The sequence below is a fragment of the Symphalangus syndactylus genome, chromosome 18, assembly GCF_028878055.3.
Source record: "Symphalangus syndactylus isolate Jambi chromosome 18, NHGRI_mSymSyn1-v2.1_pri, whole genome shotgun sequence".
Lineage (NCBI taxonomy): Eukaryota > Metazoa > Chordata > Mammalia > Primates > Hylobatidae > Symphalangus > Symphalangus syndactylus.
Genome location: NC_072440.2, coordinates 65,302,986 through 65,325,307, shown reverse-complemented (window position 1 = coordinate 65,325,307; position 22,322 = coordinate 65,302,986). Strand labels below are relative to the sequence as shown.

The 22,322-nt window shown below is 46.2% G+C and overlaps 1 protein-coding gene across 3 annotated transcripts in view; it reads right to left on the bottom strand.

The window, feature by feature from the left end:
* Positions 1 to 22,322, bottom strand: part of MAPK1 (mitogen-activated protein kinase 1) — a 169,979-nt gene that overhangs the window by 70,891 nt on the left and 76,766 nt on the right. For all 3 annotated transcript variants that reach the window (XM_063623608.1, XM_063623607.1, XM_055252347.2), the window contains exons 5-6: positions 8,946 to 9,060; positions 8,515 to 8,646 (exon numbers count right to left, since the gene is read on the bottom strand). In XM_063623608.1, the coding sequence (XP_063479678.1) occupies positions 8,515 to 8,646; positions 8,946 to 9,060 (247 nt within the window). The remainder of the gene's footprint in view (positions 1 to 8,514; positions 8,647 to 8,945; positions 9,061 to 22,322) is intronic.

Here is a 22,322-nt window from a genome sequence, read left to right as displayed (position 1 = left end):
CCCTCACTGAAGTCATTTGAGAGAATCGTAAGCTAAGACTCCTTTAAAGAAAAATCGGCCGGGCGCGGTGGCTCACGAGGTCAGGAGATTGAGACCATCCTGGCTAACACAGTGAAACCCTGTCTCTACTAAAAATACAAAAAATTAGCTGGGTGTGGTGGTGGGCGCCTGTAGTCCCAGCTGCTCAGGAGGCTGAGGCAGGAGAATGGCATGAACCCGGGAGGCGGAGGTTGCAGTGAGCCGAGATCAGCCACTGCACTCTAGCCTGGGTGACAGAGCAAGACTCCGTCTCAAAAAAAAAAAAAAAAAAAAAAGAAAAATCTACAATACTGCTGGTTTAAGGGATACAGCAATAAAAAATTTCCAACAAACATGAAAAAATTTCAATCTCACTCTTAATTACAGAAAAACAAATTAAATGCCACTCCCCCATTTGGTTGGCAGACCTAAAAGTTCAATACCCAGAATTGCTGGAACAAAAGACATGTGACGGAATTGCCAGACTGTCCTCTACAGAGATTTAACCAATTTACACTCCACCAGCTCTCTCTGAAAACACCCTTTTCCCCACAGCCTTGACCACACAGTAGGGTGTCAAACTTTGATGTTTGCTACTGTGATGAGGAGGACGTTTAAAAAAAAAAAAAAAAAAAGGAATTACTGACTTTTCAATGTATCTTGTATAATGAGTAAACACGAGTACCTTTTATATATTTAAGAGCTGTTTCAATTTCCTTTTCTGTGAACTCTCATTAAAAATTCTAGCTTGTAAGTTTTTTAATCTCTTGAGTTCCCTGAGGTCTTCCATTCATTTCCTGACAAATCTAGACTATCACTTAGTTCTGTAAGAAAGCTCTCTTTTTTTTTTAATGAGTCCTCAGACTTCCCATCTCCAAACAGGTTCTTAATCCCTCTTATTGCTGGTACTATGTATGTCCAGGGCCTTAGAAGCCTTGATGGCACAGAACAGATACTCAAATCTATTCATTAGATGAATGAATTTATATATGTTTTCTTAAAAATATAAAAACAACTGGCCAGATGTGGTGGCTCATGCCCGTAATCCCAGCACTTTGGGAGGCCAAGGCGGGTAGATCCTGAGGTCAGGGGATCAAGACCATCCTGGCCAACATGGCCAACATCCTGGCTAAAAATACAAAAAATTAGCCAGGTGTGGCAGTGCGCGCCTGTAGCCCCAGCTACTAGGGAGGCTGAGGCAGGAGAATTGCTTGAACCTGGGAGGCAGAGGCTGCAGTGAGCCGAGATTGCGCCACTGCACTCCAGCCTGGGTAACAGAGTGAGACTCCATCTCGAAAATAAATAAATACATACATACATAAAAAGCAAAAATTAGCCAGGTGTGGTGGCATGCACCTGTAATCCCAGCTATTCAGGAGGCTGAGGTGGGAGAATCGCTTGAACCTAGGAGGCAGAGGTTGCAGTGAGCCAAGATCATGCCACTGCACTCCAGCCTAGGAGACAGAGCAAGACTCTGTCTCAAAAAAAAAAAAAAAAAAAAAAAAAAAAATTAGCCACGCGCGGTGGCATGTACTTGTGGTCTCAGCTACTCAAGAGACTGAGGCGGAGGATTGCTTGAGCCCAGGAGGCAGAGATTGCAGTGAGCTGAGACTGTGCCACCGCACTCCAGCCTGAGTGGCAGAGTGAGACCTTGTCTCAAAACAACAACAAAAAAACATGGTAGAACTGTTGAAGTGCTGTTCTGAGATTTGGTCCCAAGAGACCTTGCAGCATAGGCTCTTGCTCTTTTGGAATATTTCTGCCATCATGAGAAACCACTGAGTCTAGTCTACTTCAGGATAAAGAGGCAACTGCAGGACGTTAAGATGTTAAACCACCACAATTGAGGGATGGTGGAGGGAGCCAGCAGATGACTGCAGTGCATGGCTGAACCCAGGCGGGCTCAGCAGAACTACCCGGCTGTGCCAGCCCAATGGACTCATGAACAAATGCATGGCTGTTATTTCAAGCCTGAGTTTTGGAGTGTTTTTTTAATGCAGTAATAGGTAACTGATGTAAACTTTAATGTCCAATGTGATTCTGGCTGAAGGACACTTACGGGTCATCCCTACAAGGGAACACTGTGTAGTCACTCTTTAACAACTAGAGGCTGGGTGCAGTGGCTCACACCTGTCCTGTAATCCCAGCACTTTGGGAGGCCAAGGCGGGTAGATCAACTGAGGTCAGGAGTTCATGACCAGCCTGACCAACATAATGAAACCCCGTCTCTACTAAAAATAAAAAAAAAAATTAGGCCGGGTGCAGTGGCTCACGCCTGTAATCCTAGCACTTTGGGAGGCCGAGGTGGGCAGATCACGAGGTCAGGAGATGGAGATCATCCTGGCTAACACGGTGAAATCCCATCTCTACTTTTAGATTGTGTTTTTGTTTGGTTTCGTTTTGAGATGGAGTCCTGCTCTGTCACCCAGGCTGGAGTGCAGTGGCATGATCACAGCTCACTATAACCTCAAACTCCCGGGTTCAAGGAGTCCTCCCACTTCAGCCTCCGAAGTAGCTGGGACTATAGGCATGCACCCCCACATCTGGCTAATTTTTGTATTTTTTGTAGAGATGGGTTCTCACTATGGTGCCCAGGTTGGTCTTGAACTCCTAGGCTCAAGCAGTCCTCCTGCCTCGGCCTCCCAAAGTGCTCAGGTTATAGGCATGTGCCACTGCACCCAGCCAGTTTTCTTTTTTAGATGATTGTTGATAGTACCTGCATCACAGGATTGTGTGAATGTTCATACCACTGGCATTTGTAGGTCTAACATCTTTCCATATCTTGCTCTGTTGCTCAGGCTGGAGTGCAATGGTGCAATCTCAACTCACTGCAACCTCCACCTCCCGGGTTCAAGCGATTCTCCTGCTTCAGCCTCCTGCATAGCATAGCTGGGATTACAGGCACCCGCCACCACACCCAGCTAATTTTTTAAAAATTTTATTTATTTATTTATTTATTTATTTAGAGACAGAGTCTTGCTCTGTCGCCCAGGCTGGAGTGCAGTGGCACCATCTTGGCTCACTGCAAACTCTGTCTCCCGGGTTCACGCCATTCTCTTGCCTCAGCCTCCCGAGTAGCTGGGACCACAGGCGCCCGCCACCACACTCATCTAATTATTTTGTATTTTTAGTAGAGATGGGGTTTCATCGTGTTAGCCAGGATGGTCTCGATCTCCTGACCTCATGATCTGCCCGCCTCGGCCTCCCAAAGTGCTGGGATTACAGGCGTGAGCCACCATGCCTGGCCTGTAATCCCAACACTTTGGGAGGCCAAGGAGGGTAGATTCCTTGAGCCCAGGAATTCAAGACCAGTCTGGCAACGTGACGCAATGCTGTCTCTATGAAAAATACAAAAAATTAGCTGGGCGTGGTGACATGCGCCTGTGGCCCCAGCTACTCAGGAAGCTGAGGTGGGCAGATCACTTGAGCCCAAGGAGGTCGAGGCTGAAGTGAGCCGTGATCACGCCATTGTACTCCAGCCTGAGCAACAGAGTAAGACCCCATCTCAAAGGAAAAAAAGTAAGGCCAGGTGCGGTGGCTCACGCCTGTAATCCCAGCACTTTGGGAGGCTGAGGTGGCAGATTACCTGAGGTCAGGAGATTGATAACAGCCTGGCCAATGTGACGAAACCCCATTCCTACTAAAAATACAAAAAATTAGCCAGGCAGCTGGGTGTGGTGGCTCACGCCTGTAATCCCAGCACTTTGGGAGGCTGAGGTGGCAGATTACCTGAGGTCAGGAGATTGATAACAGCCTGGCCAATGTGACGAAACCCCATTCCTACTAAAAATACAAAAAATTAGCCAGGCAGCTGGGTGTGGTGGCTCACGTCTGTAATCCCAGCACTTTGGGAGGCCGGGGCGGGCAGATCACGAGTTCAGGAGATTGAGACCACGGTGAAACCCCGTCTCTACTAAAAAAGACAAAAAATTAGCCAGACGCGGTGGCGGGTGCCTGTAGTCCCAGCTACTCGGGAGGCTGAGGCAGGAGAATGGTGTGAACCCGGAAGGCGGAGCTTGCAGTGAGTCTAGATCGTGCCACTGCACTCCAGCCTGGGCGACAGAGTCAGACTCCATCTCAAAAAAAAAAAAAAAAAAAAAAAAAAAAAATTAGCCAGGCATGGTGTTATGTGCCCATAATCCCAGCTACTCGGGAGGTTGAGGCAAGAGAATCGCTTGAACCTGGGAGGTGGAGGTTGCAGTGGGACGAGATCACACCATTTCACTCCAGCCTGGGCAACAAGAGTGAAATTCTGTCTCAAAAAAAAAATAAAAAAAAAAAAAGTAAAATAGAAAAAACAAAATGAAGGCCGGCCACTGATGCTCACACCTGTAATCCCAGCACTTTGAGAGGCTGAGGCAGGGGGCTCACCTGAGATCAGGAGTTTGAAACCAGCCTGACCAACATGGTAAAACCCCATCTCTATTAAAAATACAAAATTAGCTGGGCGTGGCGGCGCATGCCTGTAATCCCAGCTACTTGAGAGGCTGAGGCAGGAGAATCACTGGAACTCGGGAGGCAGAGGTTGCAGTGAGCCAAGATTGCGCCATTGCACTCCAGCCGGCTGGGCAACAGAAGTGACGGTGGGGCGGGGCGGGGCGGGGAAGGGCAGGGCAGGGCAGGGCAGGGCAAAAGAAAGGAGGAGAGGGGAGGGGAGAAAAAAGAAAATGAAAATAAGCAGCTGGGCACGGTGGCTCAGGCTGAGGCAGGTGGATCATGAGGTCAGGAGTTCAAGACCAGCCTGGCCAAGATGGTAAAACCCCACCTCTACTAAAAATACAAAAATTAGCCAGGCGTGGTGGCGGGCGCCTGTCATCCCAGGTACTCAGGAGGCTGAGGCAGAAAATTGCTTGAACCTGGGAGGCAGAGGTTGCAGTGAGCCAAGATCACACCACTGCACTCTAGCCTGGGCGCCAGAGTGAGACGCTGTCTCAGAAAAAAAAGAAAGAAAGAAAAAAAAAGAAAATGGAAATAAGCATAAAAAAAATCAGAAATAGTTTGATGCAAATCGTGATTAATTACAGATAAGAGTAAGGAAACAAACAGGAGAGGAACGTCTGGGAGTAGGCCTAATAGTTTTTTTTTTTTTTTAAGAGATAAGAGTGTCACCGCCAGCGTGCAATGATGCAATCACGGCTAACAGCGGCTTTGACCTCCTTGGGCTCATGCAATCCTCCCTCCTCAGTTCCCCAGGTAGTTCAGACTACAGGCAGGTACTACTACACTCGGCTGAATTTTAAGTTTTTAATCTTGTAGAGATGGGGTCTTACTGTGTTGTCCAGGCAGGTCTCAAATTCGTGGCCTCAAGCCATCCTCCTGTGTTGACCTCCCAATGGGCTAGGATCACAGGCATGAGCCACATTACCAGGCCTAATAGTGCAGCTTTGTTGCTTACGCACCTCTTTAAAAAAGCGACTCAGGAAATAACATTTAGGTAACATGCTTAGGAGGTATAATATACAAGCCAATCTAATCAGTAACGTATTATGCATGTGACATTCTAGCTAAAAATATCCTACCATCAATACATTACAGGCCAGGTGTGCTTGCTCACACGCACACACCTGTAATCCTAACTCTTCAGAAGCCCAGGGTGAGCAGATAGCTTGAGCTCAAGACTTTGGGACCATCGTGGGCAACACGGTAAAACCCTGTCTCTACAAAGAATACAAAAATTAGCTGGGCATGGTGGTGCGGGTAGTCCCAGCTACTCAGATGGCTGAGGTGGGAGGATGGCTTGAGCCTGAGAGGTGGAGGCCGCAGTGAGCCGAGATTGTGCCACTGTGCTCCAGTCTGGGTGATAGTCTCCAAAAAAAAAAAAAAAACCCAACCCCCCAAAACAAGTTGGGCACGGTGGCTCACGCCTGTAATCCCAACACTTTGGGAGGCTGAGGTGGGCAGATCACAAGGTCAGGATATCGAGACCATCCTGGCCAACACAGTGAAACCCCATCTCTACTAAAAATACAAAAAATTAGCCGGGGGTGGTGGGCGGGCGCCTGTAGTCCCAGCTACTTGGGAGGCTGAGGCAGGAGAATAGTGTGAACCCGGGAGGTGGAGCTTGCAGTGAGCCGAGATCATGCCACTGCACTCCAGCCTGGGTGACAGAGCGAGACTCTGTCTCAAAAAACAAACAAATAAACAAACAAAAAAACCCAAAACACCCCAAAACCAAAATACATTATATAATTACAACCACACAGAAGCTTGCACACATTAGTGCAAAAAAAGTGAAAGGTTACTGTGGGATCCTGGTGATCAGTATCTTACTCCCTTACCATTCCTCCCATACTTCTTAACTGTCTACAATGATGAAATTTTTCTACCTTTATATGAAAGATTAAAAGAAAATTTCTCCCATTTTCAAAAGAAATTCATTTCTAAACAACCAAGTATTTCTCAACCTTCACTCAGGTCAATACATAAAACTAATTCAACATTTAAGTAGACAGTTGTTAAATATACATATACACATATATTCATATGCATGTATAGATAACCACATACAGATAAAATAGGAAGTTAGAAATAGCTAAATTTCGAACAGAAGACTGGATAAAAATGCTATAAAATCATTAACGATAAGCTAGATCTATGCACTGACGTGGAAAAGATATTCAAGACACAATTCTATTAACAATGACATTTAGGGAATAATTATAAAAGAATTTTACCTTCTTAAATATTTCTACAACTTCTGAATTTTTAAACAAGTTAACTTTTATAATAATTATTTTTTAAAAAGTTAACTTTTATAATAATTATTTTGAAAAAATAAATTATAGAGAAAATATGCACATGTATGTAGATAAAGATATGGAAGGACAACCACCCTATTCAGATTCCCTCCTCCACTTTTAAGGAACCCTGTTTTTATAAATGGGCCCACCTAGATAATCCACCTACCTAGATAGACAATCCAAGATAACCTTCCTGTCTTTAAAGTCAGCTGATGGGCCTATTCTGGGCATACCACACTGCCCGTGAATTAGCCCTGCTCTGTAAGGAGCAGTTTAAAAAAAAAAAAAAGGTCAGCTGATAAACAATCTTGATTGTATCTGCAACCATAATTCCTGTTTGCCAGGTAACCTAACACAGTTATAGGCTCTAGAAATTAGAATATAGCCATGGGGGGTGGGTGGGGGGTCATTATTCTGCCTATCATGGTTTTATAACAGCATGAAGTTTTAAAAACTAGCTGCCTACTATATTTAACAGGTACACGTTAAATGGGAATAAAGGATAATACAATTATTAAACGAAGCTAACCTAAAAAAAAAAAAAAGGATAAAAAATCAAATGTATCACTTTTTTCTTTTATGGGTACTCTAAAAAATCTTTGCCTAACATAAGGTCATGAAGATTCTCTCCTGTTTTCTTCTTGAAGGTTAATAACTTTAGGCCTTATATTTAGGTTTATGTTCCATTTTGAGTTTTGTAAATTTTGCATATGGGTGTCTAATTGTTCCAGCACCATTTGCTGAAGAGACTGACACAAGCAATGACATGGATTTTTATAAATCCCAAATGCATTATGCTGAATGGGAAAATCTAGACATAAAAAGGCTACATACTCCATGATTCCATTAACGTGACATGCCGGAAAAGGCAAAACTATAGAGATAGAAATCAGATCAATGATTGCCAGAGACTGGGGTTGCAGAGAGATGACCGACTACAAATGCACAAGGCAACTTTTGGGGATGATGGGAATATTCCACATCTCAATTGTGGTGGTTGTTACATGACAGTTTATGTTTGTTAAAACTCAGAGGCCCACACAACTAAAAAGTGTGAATTTTATTCTGTGTAAATTATTCTTCAATAAACCTGATTTTAAAAATTATCAAGTGACAAGATGAAAAGGTGTAATTTGTTTGCAGGGTCCTAGACTTCCTGAGACCTAAAAATGTGACCTTAGGCTGAACGCTGTGGCTCACGCCTGTAGTCCCAGTTTTGGGAGGCCGAGACGGGCAGATCAAAAGGTCAGGAGTGCGAGACCAGCCTGGCCAGCATGGTGAAACCCTGTCTCTACCAAAAATACAAAAATGAGCCAGGCGTGGTGGTACGCGTCTGTAGTCTCAGTTACTTGAGAGGCTGAAGCAGGAGAATCGCTTGAACCAGGAGGAGGAGGTTGCAGTGAGCTGAGATCGGGCCACTACAGTCCAGCCTGGGCGACAGAGTGAGACTCTGTCTCAAACAAAAACAAAAAACAAAAACAAAACAAAAAAAAAGTGACCCTAATGCAAGTTAAAATTAGCAAAGAAACCAAAAGGTGGAGAACTAGACCGTCATTACCAGGCTTCCTTACTGCACTGCCACTGTTTCAAAAAAAAAAAAAAAAAAAAAAAAAGGAAGACAACAATTCAGAGTGAGCACTAAAGAAAGCATTATCCAATAGCCATAGGCTCACTTTTCAGGCTAGTGACCTAACAATTTAACAAATAAACGCGAAGCTAAGCCTAAGAAAAAACTAATCAATGAAATAACATTTACCTTTGGAGTCAGCATTTGGGAACAGCCTGTTCCATGGCACCTTATTTTTGTGTGGAAGAGAAAGCAAATAGTTCCTAGCTTTTAAATTTATTATACAATTCAGGTCTTCTTGTGATGGGGATCCAAGAATACCTATCAGATAAAAAAATTAGCTATTAGTTATCAAGACCAAGGTAAATGACTACACACCATCAACTCTGAGTCAGAATGAACCCTGATAATTAACGGCTTATCACCACTCCTGATGTTTACCTTTATGTTTTTACACAAAAGTCCTGAACACTTTAAATTAGAGAAGGTTAAAAATTCACACCTACCACAGGTTAAAGAGTATATTAGAACTCTTCTTAATTTAATGAAGTGACTTTGATGTAAGCCGTAGGCAGGCAAACTTGAGTAAATCTAGCTCCTGAAGGGCTCAGGAACCTTACCCAGAATGTGGTTCAGCTGGTCAAGATAATGCTTCCCTGGAAAGATGGGCCTGTTAGAAAGCATTTCTGCCAGAATGCAGCCTACAGACCAAATATCAATGGACTTGGTGTAGCCCTGCAGGAGAAAGAGAGAAAAGACTGAAAATGGTATCTGGTGTTACAGGACACGATGAGATCTTCCTGTATGACAGGTGCATTGCTGATGGGACTCTGAACTTCTCCTTTGACTCTACAATTCGGAAATACAAGTAAACAGCATGGAAAAGCAAAAAACAATTTGGATTTCTTATGAGAGGCTGAACGACCAAGATTATGTGATTTTATTTTTCTCTTCATAGTTGATTAACTTGGGCTGGGCACAGTGGCTAATGCCTGTAATCCCAGCACTCCAGGAGGCCGAGGCGGGCGGATCACTTGAGGCCAGGAGTTTGAGACTAGCCTGGCCAACATGGTGAAACCCCATTCTACTAAAAATACAAAAAAATTAGCTGGGCATGGTAGTGGGTCCCCGTAACCCCAGCTACATGGGAGGCTGAGACAGGAGAATTGCTTGAACCCAGGAGGCAGAGTTGCAGTGAGCCAAGATCGTGCCACTGCACTCCAGCCTGGGTGACAGCAAGACTCCGTCTCAAAACAACCACGAACCCACAAAGTTGATTAACTTATTAAATTGCCCTCCCTCCCTCCCTCCTTCCTTCTTTCTTTCTTTCTTTTCTTCTCTGTGGCCCAGGCTGCAATCTACTCGGCTCCCTGCTGCCCGCTTTTTCTCCTTTTTCTCCGCTGCAGGCACGCGTTCGCCATGTTGGCCACGCTGGTCGCCAGCTCCTGACGCCGAGTGCTCTGCCCGCCTCAGCCTCCCGAGGTACTGGGACTGCAGACGGAGTCTCGCTCACCCGGTGCTCGGTGTTGCCCGGGCTGGAGTGCGGTGGCGTGGTCTGGCCTCGCGGCAGCCTCCGCCTCCCAGCCGCCTGCCTTGGCCTACCAGGGTGCTGGGATTGCAGCCCCTGCCCGGCCGCCGCCCCGTCTGGGAGGTGGGGAGCGTCTCTGCCCGGCCACCCATCGTCTGGGAGGTGAGGAGCGCCTCTGCCCGGCCACCCATCGTCTGGGAAGTGAGGAGCGCCTCTGCCCGGCCATCCACCGTCTGGAAAGTGAGGAGCGCCTCTTCCCGACCACCCACCGTCTGGGAAGTGAGGAGCGCCTCTGCCCCACCACCCACCGTCTGGGAAGTGAGGAGCGCCTCTGCCTGGCCACCCACCGTCTGGGAAGTGAGGAGCGCCTCTGCCCGGCCGCCCCGTCCGGGAGGAAGTGAGGAGCGCCTCTGCCCGGCCGCCCCGTCCGGGAGGAAGTGAGGAGCGCCTCTGCCCGGCCGCCCCGTCCGGGAGGAAGTGAGGAGCGCCTCTGCCCGGCCGCCCCGTCCGGGGGGAAGTGAGGAGCGCCTCTGCCCGGCCGCCCCGTCCGGGAAGAAGTGAGGAGCGCCTCTGCCCGGCCACCCATCGTCTGGGAGGTGAGGAGCGCCTCTGCCCGGCCGCCCCGTCTGGGAGGAAGTGAGGAGCGCCTCCGCCCAGCCACCCCGTCTGGGAAGAAGTGAGGAGCGCCTCTGCCCGGCGGCCCCGTCTGGGAAGAAGTGAGGAGCGCCTCTGCCCGGCCGCCCCGTCTGGGAAGAAGTGAGGAGCGCCTCTGCCCCGCCGCCCCGTCTGGGAAGTGAGGAGCGCCTCTTCCCGGCTGCCTCGTCTGGGAAGAAGTGAGGAGCGCCTCTGCCCGGCCGCCCCGTCCGGGAGGAAGTGAGGAGTGCCTCTGCCCGGACGCCCCGTCTGGGAAGAAGTGAGGAGCGCCTCTGCCCGGCCGCCCCGTCTGGGAGGAAGTGAGGAGCGCTTCTGCCCGGCCACCCACCGTCTGGAAAGTGAGGAGCGCCTCTTCCCGACCACCCACCGTCTGGGAAGTGAGGAGCGCCTCTGCCCGGCCGCCCCGTCTGGGAAGAAGTGAGGAGCGCCTCTGCCCGGCCACCCCGTCCGGGAAGAAGTGAGGAGCGCCTCTGCCCGGCCACCCATTGTCTGGGAGGAAGTGAGGAGCGCCTCTGCCCGACCACCCACCGTCTGGTAAGTGAGGAGCGCCTCTGCCCGGCCACCCATCGTCTGGGAAGTGAGGAGCGCCTCTGCCCGGCCACCCATCGTCTGGGAAGTGAGGAGCGCCTCTTCCCGACCACCCACCGTCTGGGAAGTGAGGAGCGCCTCTGCCCGGCCACCCACCGTCTGGGAAGTGAGGAGCGCCTCTGCCCGGCCACCCCGTCCGGGAAGAAGTGACGAGCGCCTCTGCCCGGCCGCCCCGTCCGGGAAGAAGTGAGGAGCGCCTCTGCCCGGCCACCCATCGTCTGGGAGGTGAGGAGCGCCTCTGCCCGGCCGCCCCGTCTGGGAGGAAGTGAGGAGCGCCTCTGCCCGGCCGCCCCGTCCGGGAAGAAGTGAGGAGCGCCTCTGCCCCGCCGCTCCGTCCGGGAAGAAGTGAGGAGCGCCTCTGCCCGGCCGCCCCGTCCGGGAAGAAGTGAGGAGCGCCTCTGCCCGGCCGCCCCGTCCGGGAAGAAGTGAGGAGCGCCTCTGCCCGGCCGCCCCATCTGGGAAGTGAGGAGAGCCTCTGCCCGGCCACCCATCGTCTGGGAAGAAGTGAGGAGCGCCTCTGCCCGGCCGCTCCGTCTGGGAGGTCTACCACGGAGTCCAGAAGCAATGTGGGGGCTGGACGTGGTGGCTCACTCCTGTGGTCCCAGCACTCTGGGGGGCGAGGCGGGTTGATCACTTCGAGCTAGGAGTTCGAGACCAGTCTGGCCAACTTGGCGAAACATGAAAAATACAACAGACAAACCAACCAACCAACTCAGTGACAACAAAACAGGTCTACCCTGGAGTCATACTCTAATTTTTTCTATTTTCCTCCCTTTCTGATCCTTTATCCCACTTTCTTTTTCTTCCTCTTCCTTCTCCCTCTTCTTTGTCAAATAGAAGATTATTATCACTGATCCATATAAAGTCCCTCTCTCATTTATTTTAACTCCCACCCCCCATTTCTATTCCCCGACTTCCCATGTGCAACCTTCCTAATATGTTTGATACGCATCTTTTTGTTTGTATGTATTTTTAGAAAATGTTTATTGTTTTTGTGTGCAAAAAAAAAATAAAAAAAAATAAATTCCTCCACTGATTTCAAAAAAAAAAAAAAAACTTATTAAATTAGAATTCCAAAGTATACATCAGTCCTTTTTTGAAACAATTTGAGAGACAGATTTAGAATTGTCATAAATTGGAGCTGGAAAAAGAAAAAAGGTCTAAAAACCTTTTCTGGGTTTGGGGCAGTGTGTGCTAGCTCCATCATATTTTACCAATGTCTTCTAAAATATTCTCAGCTGGGCACAGTGGCTCACGTCTGTAATCCCAGCACTTTGGGAGGCCAAGACGGGCGAATCACCTGATGTCAGGAGTTCAAGACCAGCCTGGCCAACATAGTGAAACCCTGTCTCTACTAAAACTACAAAAATTAGCCGGGCGTGGTGGTGGGCACCCATAGTTCCAGCTACTCGGGAGGCAGAGGCAGGAGAATTGCTTGAACCCAGGAGGCAGAGGTTGCAGTGAGCCGAGATTGCACCACTGCACTCTAGCCTGGGCAACACAGGGAGATTCCATCACCAAAAATAACATAACATAACATAACATAACATAACATAACATAACATAACATAACAAACATAACATAACATAACATATAGCAAAAATAAATAATTCTCATCTTCTTTTCCTACTCATTTTTCAGGAATATGTTTTGTTTTGAAGGAATCCTGTTAGAAGTCATGGGAGGCTACTTTGGGAGGCGAAGGTGGGAGCACTGCTTGAGGCCAGGAGTTTGAGGCTGCAGTGAGCTATGACTGCAGTTGCATTGTTACACTCCTAATAGCAGCATGTGAAAGAAAATGCATTTCCTCATGTCCTCAACAACACTGGGTATTATCTAATTATTATTATTATTATTATTATTTTGCCACACATGGTGGCTCACACCTGCAGTCCAGCTACTCGGGCAGTTGAGGTGGGAGGATCACTTAAGCCCAGGGATTGGAGGCTGCAGTGAGCTATGACTGAGCCAATGCATTCCAGCCTGGGTGACAGAGTGAGACTTTGTCTCTAAAAATTAAAAAAAAAAAAAAATCATGGAAGGATTCTGTCTGAATCATAACAATGGTGCAAAAAAGATGTTTCTCCAAGGAATATAAGCTGACTCTTTAAAAATTAAGAGATGGTGTCATCACTCTGTCACTCAGGCTGAAGTGCAATGGTGTAATCATGCCTCATTGCAAACTTCCTTGTCTCAGGTGATCCTCTCACCTCAGCCTCCTGAGTAGCTGGGGCCACAGGCATACACCACCACACCCAGTTGATTTTTAAATTTTTTGTAGAGAAGGGGTCCCACTATTTGCCCAGGCTGGTTTCAAACTCCTGGGCTCAAATGATCCTCCTGCCTCAGCCTCCCAAACAGCTAGGATTATGGCATGAGGCACCATACCTGGGCTCCAGATGTGCCTTCTAATACAATGAAGTGCTTTTCTGGTATTCATGTTAAAAATGCATGACACAAAACTGAGGGGCATTCTACAAAAGAGCTCATCTGCACTCTTAAAGGAGACTAAGGAAACACAACAACTGTCTCTATGAAAAGTACAAAAATAAATAAGTAAATTAGCCAGGAGCAGTAGCACATGCCTGTAGTCTCAGACACTTGGGAGGCTGAGGTGGGAGGATGGCCTTGAGCCCAGGAGGTGGAGGTTGCAGTGAGCCGAGATCGTGCCACGGTACCCCAGCCTGGGTGACAGAATGAGAACCCATCCTTTTTTTTTTTTTTTTTTGAGACGGAGTCTTGCTTTGTCACCCAGGCTGGAGTGCAATGGCACAATCTCAGCTCATGCAACCTCCGCCTCCTGGGTTCAAGTGATTCTCCTGCCTCAGCCTCCTGAGTAGCTGGGATCACAGGCGCCTGCCACCATGTCCAGCTAAATTTTTTGTATTTTTAGCAGAGACAGGGTTTCGCCATGTTGGCCAGGCTGATCTCAAACTCCTGACCTCATGTGATTCACCTGCCTCGGCCTCCCAAAGTGCTGGGATTACAGGTGTGAGCCACTGTGCCTGGTCTGAGAACCTGGTCTTAAAACAAACAAGCAAGCAAACAAACAAACAAAAACCATGACAGTACAACATGTGAGCCTGTGCCCAGGTTGGGGGGTAGTTTGAGTGGGGTATAGTTCAAAGGTTATTGGGATAATATCTAAAATATGAATATAAACTGTGCGTTAGATACTGAATCAGTATTAAGTTTCCTGATTTTGAAAACTGTACTGTGGTCATGTTAGAGAATACTCTTAAGGCAGGGTTTTTCAACCTCGGTATGACTAACATTTGGGGCTGAGGAAGTTTCTGTTGGGAGGGCTGTTCTGTACATCCTAGGATTTTTGGCAGCATCTCTGGCCTCTTGATGCAGGGAGCACCCCCTACCCCTCATTGCGACAACCTTGCCACATGTCCCCAGGGAACAAGAGGACCATGGTTTGAAGTAAAGACATACTGAAACAAGGTAAAGGAGCATATCTACAATTTACTCTCAAATGACTCAGAGTGCGTGGGAGTGCCCACACACATGCACACAAAGAATGATAAAGCAAATGGGGCAAAAGATAAAAAATCGGTGAGCCTGAATCTGGGGTAAAGGGTATTTAGGAGTTCTATTTGGCGGTTCTACAAGAGTGTTCCACAGACTCCTATGGGTTCCTTCTAGAGGATCTGAGAGGTCACAGTACATTTATTATACTACTATGACATTTTCATCCTTTTCAGTCACAAGTGAAAAGGAGATTTTCCAGATGCAATATGACTGATGATTTGTACATGAAATGTGACACTTGGAATATCTGTGTAACTCAGTGAACCAGTATTTTCCAAATACGTTAAAAAATCATGCATGAGTATGAGTGCAAGGTAGACTAATGGATTTTAACAAAATAGTATTAAGAGTTCACTGATATGATTTCAGATTCCACACTGCAATTAAGTTTAAGAAACCACCACTTGTTCAAATTGGGGGTAGTATCAAATAGCCACAAGTGGCTGAAAAGACTACTAAAATTTCCCTCCTTTTTCCAGCTACATACCTGTGTGAATAGTTTGCCTCATGAACTTAAACCAAAACAACATATTTGACAGACTGAATGCAGAACGAGATGAGAATCCAACTGTCTTCTATTAAGCCACACATTAAAGAGACTTGCAAAAATGAAAACAATGCCACTCTTCTCACTAAAAGGTTGTTTTTTGTTTTGCTTTTTTTAAAGACAGAGTCTCACCCTATTGCCCAGGCTGGAGTGCAGTGGCGTGATCACGGTACACCGCAGCCTCAATTTCCTGGGCTCAAGAAATCCTCCCATCTCAGCCTCTTGAGTAGCTGGAACTATAGGTGCACACCACCACGCCCAGCTGATTTTAAAATTTTTTGTACAGATGGCAGGGTGGGGCGGCTCACGCCTGTAATCCCAGCACTTTGGAAGGCTGAGGCAGGTGGATCACAACGTCAGGAGATAAAGCCCATCCTAGCTAATATGGTTAAAACCCTGTCTCTACTAAAAACACACAAAAAATTAGTCGGGTGTGGTGGTGGGCGCCTGTAGTCCCAGCTACTTGGGAGGCTGAGGCAGGAGAATGGCGTGAACCCAGGAGGCGGACCTTGCAGTGAGCTGAGATCACACCACTGCACTCCAGCCTGGGTGATAGAGCAAGACGCCGTCTCAAAAAAAAAAAAAAAAACAAAAAATTTTTTTGTACAGTCTCACTATGTCACCAGGGCTGGTTCCAAACTCCTAGTGATCCTCCTGCATTGGCCTCCCAAAGTGTTGGGATTATAGGCGAGAGCCATCATGCCTGGCCTCACTAAAATGTTTTTACTGTAGAAAACAAATTTATTCTTTTTTTTTTTATTATACTTTAGGGTTTTAGGGTACATGTGCACAATGTGCAGGTTTGTTACATATGTATCCATGTGCCATGTTGATTTCCTGCACCCATTAACTCGTCATTTAGCATTAAGTGTATCTCCTAATGCTGTCCCTCCCCCCTCCCCCCACCCCACAACAGTCCCCGGAGCGTGATGTTCCCCTTCCTGTGTCCATGAGTTCTCATTGTTCAATTCCCACCTATGAGTGAGAACATGCGGTGTTTGGTTTTTTGTCCTTGCGATAGTTTACTGAGAATGATGTTTTCCAGTTTCATCCATGTCCCTACAAAGGACACGAACTCATCATTTTTTATGGCTGCATAGTATTCCATGGTGTATATGTGCCACATTTTCTTAATCCAGTCTATCGTTGTTGGACATTTGGGTTGGTTCCAACTCTTTGCTATTGTGAATAGTGCAGCAATAAACATACGTGTGCATGTGTCTTTATAGCAGCATGATTTATAGCCCTTTGGGTATATACCCAGTAATGGGATGGCTGGGTCAAATGGTATTTCTAGTTCGAGATCCCTGAGGAATCGCCACACTGACTTCCACAATGGTTGAACTAGTTTACAGTCCCACCAACAGTGTAAAAGTGTTCCTATTTCTCCACATCCTCTCCAGCACCTGTTGTTTCCTGATTTTTTAATGATGGCCATTCTAACTGGTGTGAGATGGTATCTCACTGTGGTTTTGATTTGCATTTTTCTGATGGCCAGTGATGATGAGCATTTCTTCATGTGTTTTTTGGCTGCATAAATGTCTTCTTTTGAGAAGTGTCTGTTCATGTCCTCTGCCCACTTTTTGATGGGGTTGTTTGTTTTTTTCTTGTAAATTTGTTTGAGTTCATTGTAGATTCTGGATATTAGCCCTTTGTCAGATGAGTAGGTTGCAAAAATTTTCTCCCATTGTGTAGGTTGCCTGTTCACTCTGATGATAGTTTCTTTTGCTGTGCAGAAGCTCTTTAGTTTAATGAGATCCCATTTGTCGATTTTGGCTTTTGTTGCCATTGCTTTTGGTGTTTTAGACATGAAGTCCTTGCCCACGCCTATGTCCTGAATGGTATTGCCTAGGTTTTCTTGTAGGATTTTAATGGTTTTAGGTCTAACATATAAGTCTTTAATCCATCTTGAATTAATTTTTGTATAAGGTGTAAGGAAGGGATCCAGTTGCAGCTTTCTACATATGGCTAGCCAGTTTTCCCAGCACCATTTATTAAATAGGGAATCCTTTCCCCATTTCTTGTTTTTGTCAGGTTTGTCAAAGATCAGATAGTTGTAGCTATGCGGCATCATTTCTGAGGGCTCTGTTCTGTTCCATTGATCTATGTCTCTGTTGTGGTACCAGTACCATGCTGTTTTGGTTACTGTAGCCTTGTAGTAGAGTTTAAAGTCAGGTAGCGTGATGCCTCCAGCTTTGTTCTTTTGGCCTAGGATTGACTTGGCGATGCGGGCTCTTTTTTGGTTCCATATGAACTTTAAAGTAGTTTTTTCCAATTCTGTGAAGAAAGTCATTGGTAGCTTGATGGGGATGGCATTGAATCTATAAATTACCTTGGGCAGTATGGCCATTTTCACGATATTGATTCTTCCAACCCATGAGCATGGAATGTTCTTCCATTTGTTTGTATCCTCTTTTATTTCATTGAGCAGTGGTTTGTAGTTCTCCTTGAAGAGGTCTTTCACATCCCTTGTAAGTTGGATTCCTAGGTATTTTATTCTCTTTGAAGCAATTGTGAATGGGAGTTCACTCATGATTTGGCTCTCTGTTTGTCTGTTATTGGTGTACAGGAATACTTGTGATTTTTGTACATTAATTTTGTATCCTGAGACTTTGCTGAAGCTGCTAATCAGCTTAAGGAGATTTTGGGCTGAGACAATGGGGTTTTCTAGATATACAATCATGTCATCTGCAAACAGGGACAATTTGACTTCCTCTTTTCCTAATTGAATACCCTTTATTTCCTTCTCCTGCCTGATTGCTCTGGCCAGAACTTCCAGCACTATGTTGAATAGGAGCGGTGAGAGAGGGCATCCCTGTCTTGTGCCAGTTTTCAGAGGGAATGCTTCCAGTTTTTGCCCATTCAGTATGATACTGGCTGTGGGTTTGTTGTAGATAGCTGTTATTATTTTGAGATATGTCCCATCAATACCTAATTTATTGAGAGTTTTTAGCATGAAGGGTTGTTGAATTTTGTCAAAGGCCTTTTCTGCATCTATTGAGATAATCATGTGGTTTTTGTCTTTGGTTCTGTTTATATGCTGGATTACATTTATTGATTTGCGTATGTTGAACCAGCCTTGCATCCCAGGGATGAAGCCCACTTGATCATGGTGGATAAGCTTTTTGATGTGCTGCTGGATTCGGTTTGCCAGTATTTTATTGAGGATTTTTGCATCAATGTTCATCAAGGATATTGGTCTGAAATTCTCTTTTTTGGTTAAGTCTCTGCCAGGTTTTGGTATCAGGACGATGCTGGCTTCGTAAAATGTGTTAGGGAGGATTCCCTCTTTTTTTTTTTTTTTGAGACGGAGTCTAGCTCTGTCGCCCAGGCTGGAGTGCAGTGGCGCAGTCTCGGCTCACTGCAAGCTCCGCCTCCCAGGTTCACGCCATTCTCCTGCCTCAGCCTCTCCGAGTAGCTGGGACTACAGGCGCCCGCCACCACGCCCGGCTAATTTTTTGTATTTTTAGTAGAGACGGGGTTTCACTGTGGTCTCGATCTCCTGACCTCGTGATCCGCCCGCCTCGGCCTCCCAAAGTGCTGGGATTACAAGCGTGAGCCACCGCGCCCAGCCTGGATTCCCTCTTTTTCTATCAATTGGAATAGTTTCAGAAGGAATGGTACCAGTTCCTCCTTGTACCTCTGGTAGAATTCAGCTGTGAATCCATCAGGTCCTGGACTCTTTTTGGTTGGTAAGCTATTGATTATTGCCACAATTTCAGAACCTGTTATTGGTCTATTCAGAGATTCAACTTCTTCCTGGTTTAGTCTTGGGAGGGTGTATTTGTCGAGGAATTTATCCATTTCTTCTAGATTTTCTAGTTTATTTGCATAGAGGTGTTTGTAGTATTCTCTGATGGTAGATTGTATTTCTGTGGGATCGGTGGTGATATCCCCTTTTTCGTTTTTTATTGCATCTATTTGATTCTTCTCTCTTTTCTTCTTTATTAGTCTTGCTAGCGGTCCATCAATTTTGTTGATCTTTTCAAAAAACCAGCTCCTGGATTCATTAATTTTTTGAAGGGTTTTTTGTGTCTCTATTTCCTTCAGTTCTGCTCTGATTTTAGTTATTTCTAGCCTTCTGCTAGCTTTTGAATGTGTTTGCTCTTGCTTTTCTAGTTCTTTTAATTGTGATGTTAGGGTGTCAATTTTGGATCTTTCCTGCTTTCTCTTGTGGGCATTTAGCGCTATGAATTTCCCTCTACACACTGCTTTGAACGTGTCCCAGAGATTCTGGTATGTTGTGTCTTTGTTCTCGTTGGTTTCAAAGAACATCTTTATTTCTGCCTTCATTTCATTATGTACCCAATAGTCATTCAGGAGCAGGTTGTTCAGTTTCCATGTAGTTGAGCAGTTTTGAGTGAGTTTCTTAATCCTGAGTTCTAGTTTGATTGCACTGTGGTCTGAGAGACAGTTTGTTATAATTTCTGTTCTTTTACATTTGCTGAGGAGAGCTTTACTTCCAACTATGTGGTCAATTTTGGAATAGGTGTGGTGTGGTGCTGAAAAAAATGTATATTCTGTTGACTTGGGGTGGAGAGTTCTGTAGATGTCTATTAGGTCCACTTTATGTAGAGCTGAGTTCAATTCCTGGATATCCTTGTTAACTTTCTGTCTCGTTGATCTGTCTAATGCTGACAGTGGGGTGTTAAAATCTCCCATTATTATTATGTGGGAGTTTAAGTCCCTTTGTAGGTCACTGAGGACTTGCTTTATGAATCTGGGTGCTCCTGTGTTGGGTGCATATATATTTAGGATAGTTAGCTCTTCTTGTTGAATTGATCCCTTTACCATTATGTAATGGCCTTCTTTGTCTCTTTTGATCTTTGTTGGTTTAAAGTCTATTTTATCAGAGACTAGGATTGCAACCCCTGCCTTTTTTTGTTTTCCAGTTGCTTGATAGATCTTCCTCCATCCCTTTATTTTGAGTCTATGTGTGTCTCTGCACGTGAGATGGGTTTCCTGAATACAGCACACTGATGGGTCCTGACTCCTTATCCAGTTTGCCAGTCTGTGTCTTTTGATTGGAGCATTTAGCCCATTTACATTTAACGTTAATATTGTTATATGTGAATCTGATCCTGTCATTATGATGTTAGTTGGTTATTTTGCTCGTTAGTTGCTATAGTTTCTTCCTAGCCTCGATGGTCTTTACAATTTGGCATGTTTTTGCAGTGGCTGGTACTGGTTGTTCCTTTCCATGTTTAGTGCTTCCTTCAGGAGCTCTTTTAGGGCAGGCCTGGTGGTAACAAAATCACTCAGCGTTTGCTTGTCTGTAAAGTATTTTATTTCTCCTTCACTTATGAAGCTTAGTTTGGCGGGATAGGAGATTCTGGGTTGAAAATTCTTTTCTTTAAGAATGGTGAATATCGGCCCCCACTCTTCTGGCTTGTAGAGTTTCTGCTGAGAGATCAGCTGTTAGTCTGATGGGCTTCCCTTTGTGGGTAACCCGACCTTTCTCTCTGGCTGCCCTTAACATTTTTTCCTTCATTTCAACTTTGGTGAATCTGACAATTATGTGTCTTGGAGTTGCCCTTCTCGAGGAGTATCTTTGTGGCGTTCTCTGTATTTCCTGAATCTGAATGCTGGCCTGCCTTGCTAGATTGGGGAAGTTCTCCTGGATAATATCTTGCAGAGTGTTTTCCAACTTGGTTCCATTCTCCCCATCATTTTCAGGTACACCAATCAGACGTAGGTTTGGTCTTTTCACATAGTCCCAAATTTCTTGGAGGCTTTGTTCATTTCTTTTTATTCTTTTTTCTCTAAACTTCCCTTCTCTCTTCATTTCATTCATTTCATCTTCCATCAGCGATACCCTTTCTTCCAGTTGATCGCATCTGCTACTGAGGCTTCTGCAATCTTCGTGTAGTTCTCGAAACTTGGCTTTCAGCTCCATCAGCTCCTTGAAGCCCGTCTCTCCATTGGTTATTCTAGTTATCCATTCTTCTAATTTTTTTTCAAAGTTTTTAACTTCTTTGCTATTGTTTTGAATTTCCTCTCGTAGCTCAGAGTAGTTTGATCGTCTGAAGCCTTCTTCTCTCAACTCATCAAAGTCATCCTCCATCCAGCTTTGTTCCGTTGCTGGTGAGGAACTGCGTTCTTTTGGAGGACGAGAGGTGCTCTGTTTTTTAGAGTTTCCAGTTTTTGTGCTCTGTTTTTTCCCCATCTTTGTGGTTTTATCTACTTTTTGTCTTTGATGATGGTGATGTACAGATGGGTTTTTGGTGTGGATGTCCTTTCTGTTTGTTAGTTTTCCTTCTACCAGACAGGACCCTCAGCTGCAGGTCTGTTGGAGTTTACTAGAGGTCCACTCCAGACCCTGTTTGGCTGGGTGTCAGCAGCGGTGGCTGCAGAGCAGCGGATTTTCGTGAGATCACAAATTCAGCTGTCTGATAGTTCCTCTGAAAGTTTTGTCTCAGAGGAGTACCCGGTTGAATGAGGTGTCAGTCTGTCCCTACTGGGAGGGTGCCTCCCAGTTAGGCTGCTCAGGGGTGAGGGACCCACTTTAGGAGGCAGTCTGTCCGTTCTCAGATCTCCAGCTGCATGCTGGGGGAACCACTACTCTCTTCAAAGCTGTCAGTCAGACAGGGACATTTAAGTCTGTGGAGGTTCTTGCTGAGTTTTTGTTTGTCTGTGCCCTGCCCCCAGAGGTGGAGCCTACAGAGGCAGGCAGGCCTCCTTGAGCTGTGGTGGGCTCCACCCAGTTCGAGCTTCCTGGCTGCTTTGTTTACCTAAGCAAGCCTGGGCAATGGCGGGCGCCCCTCCCCCAGCCTCGCTGCCGCCTTGCAGCTTGATCTCAGACTGCTGTGCTAGCAATCAGCGAGACTCCGTGGGCATAGAACCCTCCGAGCCAGGTGCGGGACACAATCTCCTAGTGTGCTGTTTTCCAGGCCCGTTGGAAAAGCGCAGTATTAGGATGGGACTGACCCGATATTCCAGGTGCCGTCTGTTTCCCCTTTCTTTGACTAGGAAAGGGAACTCCCTGACCCCTTGCGCTTCCCGAGTGAGGCAATGCCTCGCCCTGCTTCGGCTCGCGCACAGTGCGCTTCACCGACTGTCCTGCACCCACTGTTAGGCACTCCCTAGTGAGATGAAACCGGTACCTCAAGCAGAATTGCAGAAATCACCCGTCTTCTGTGTTA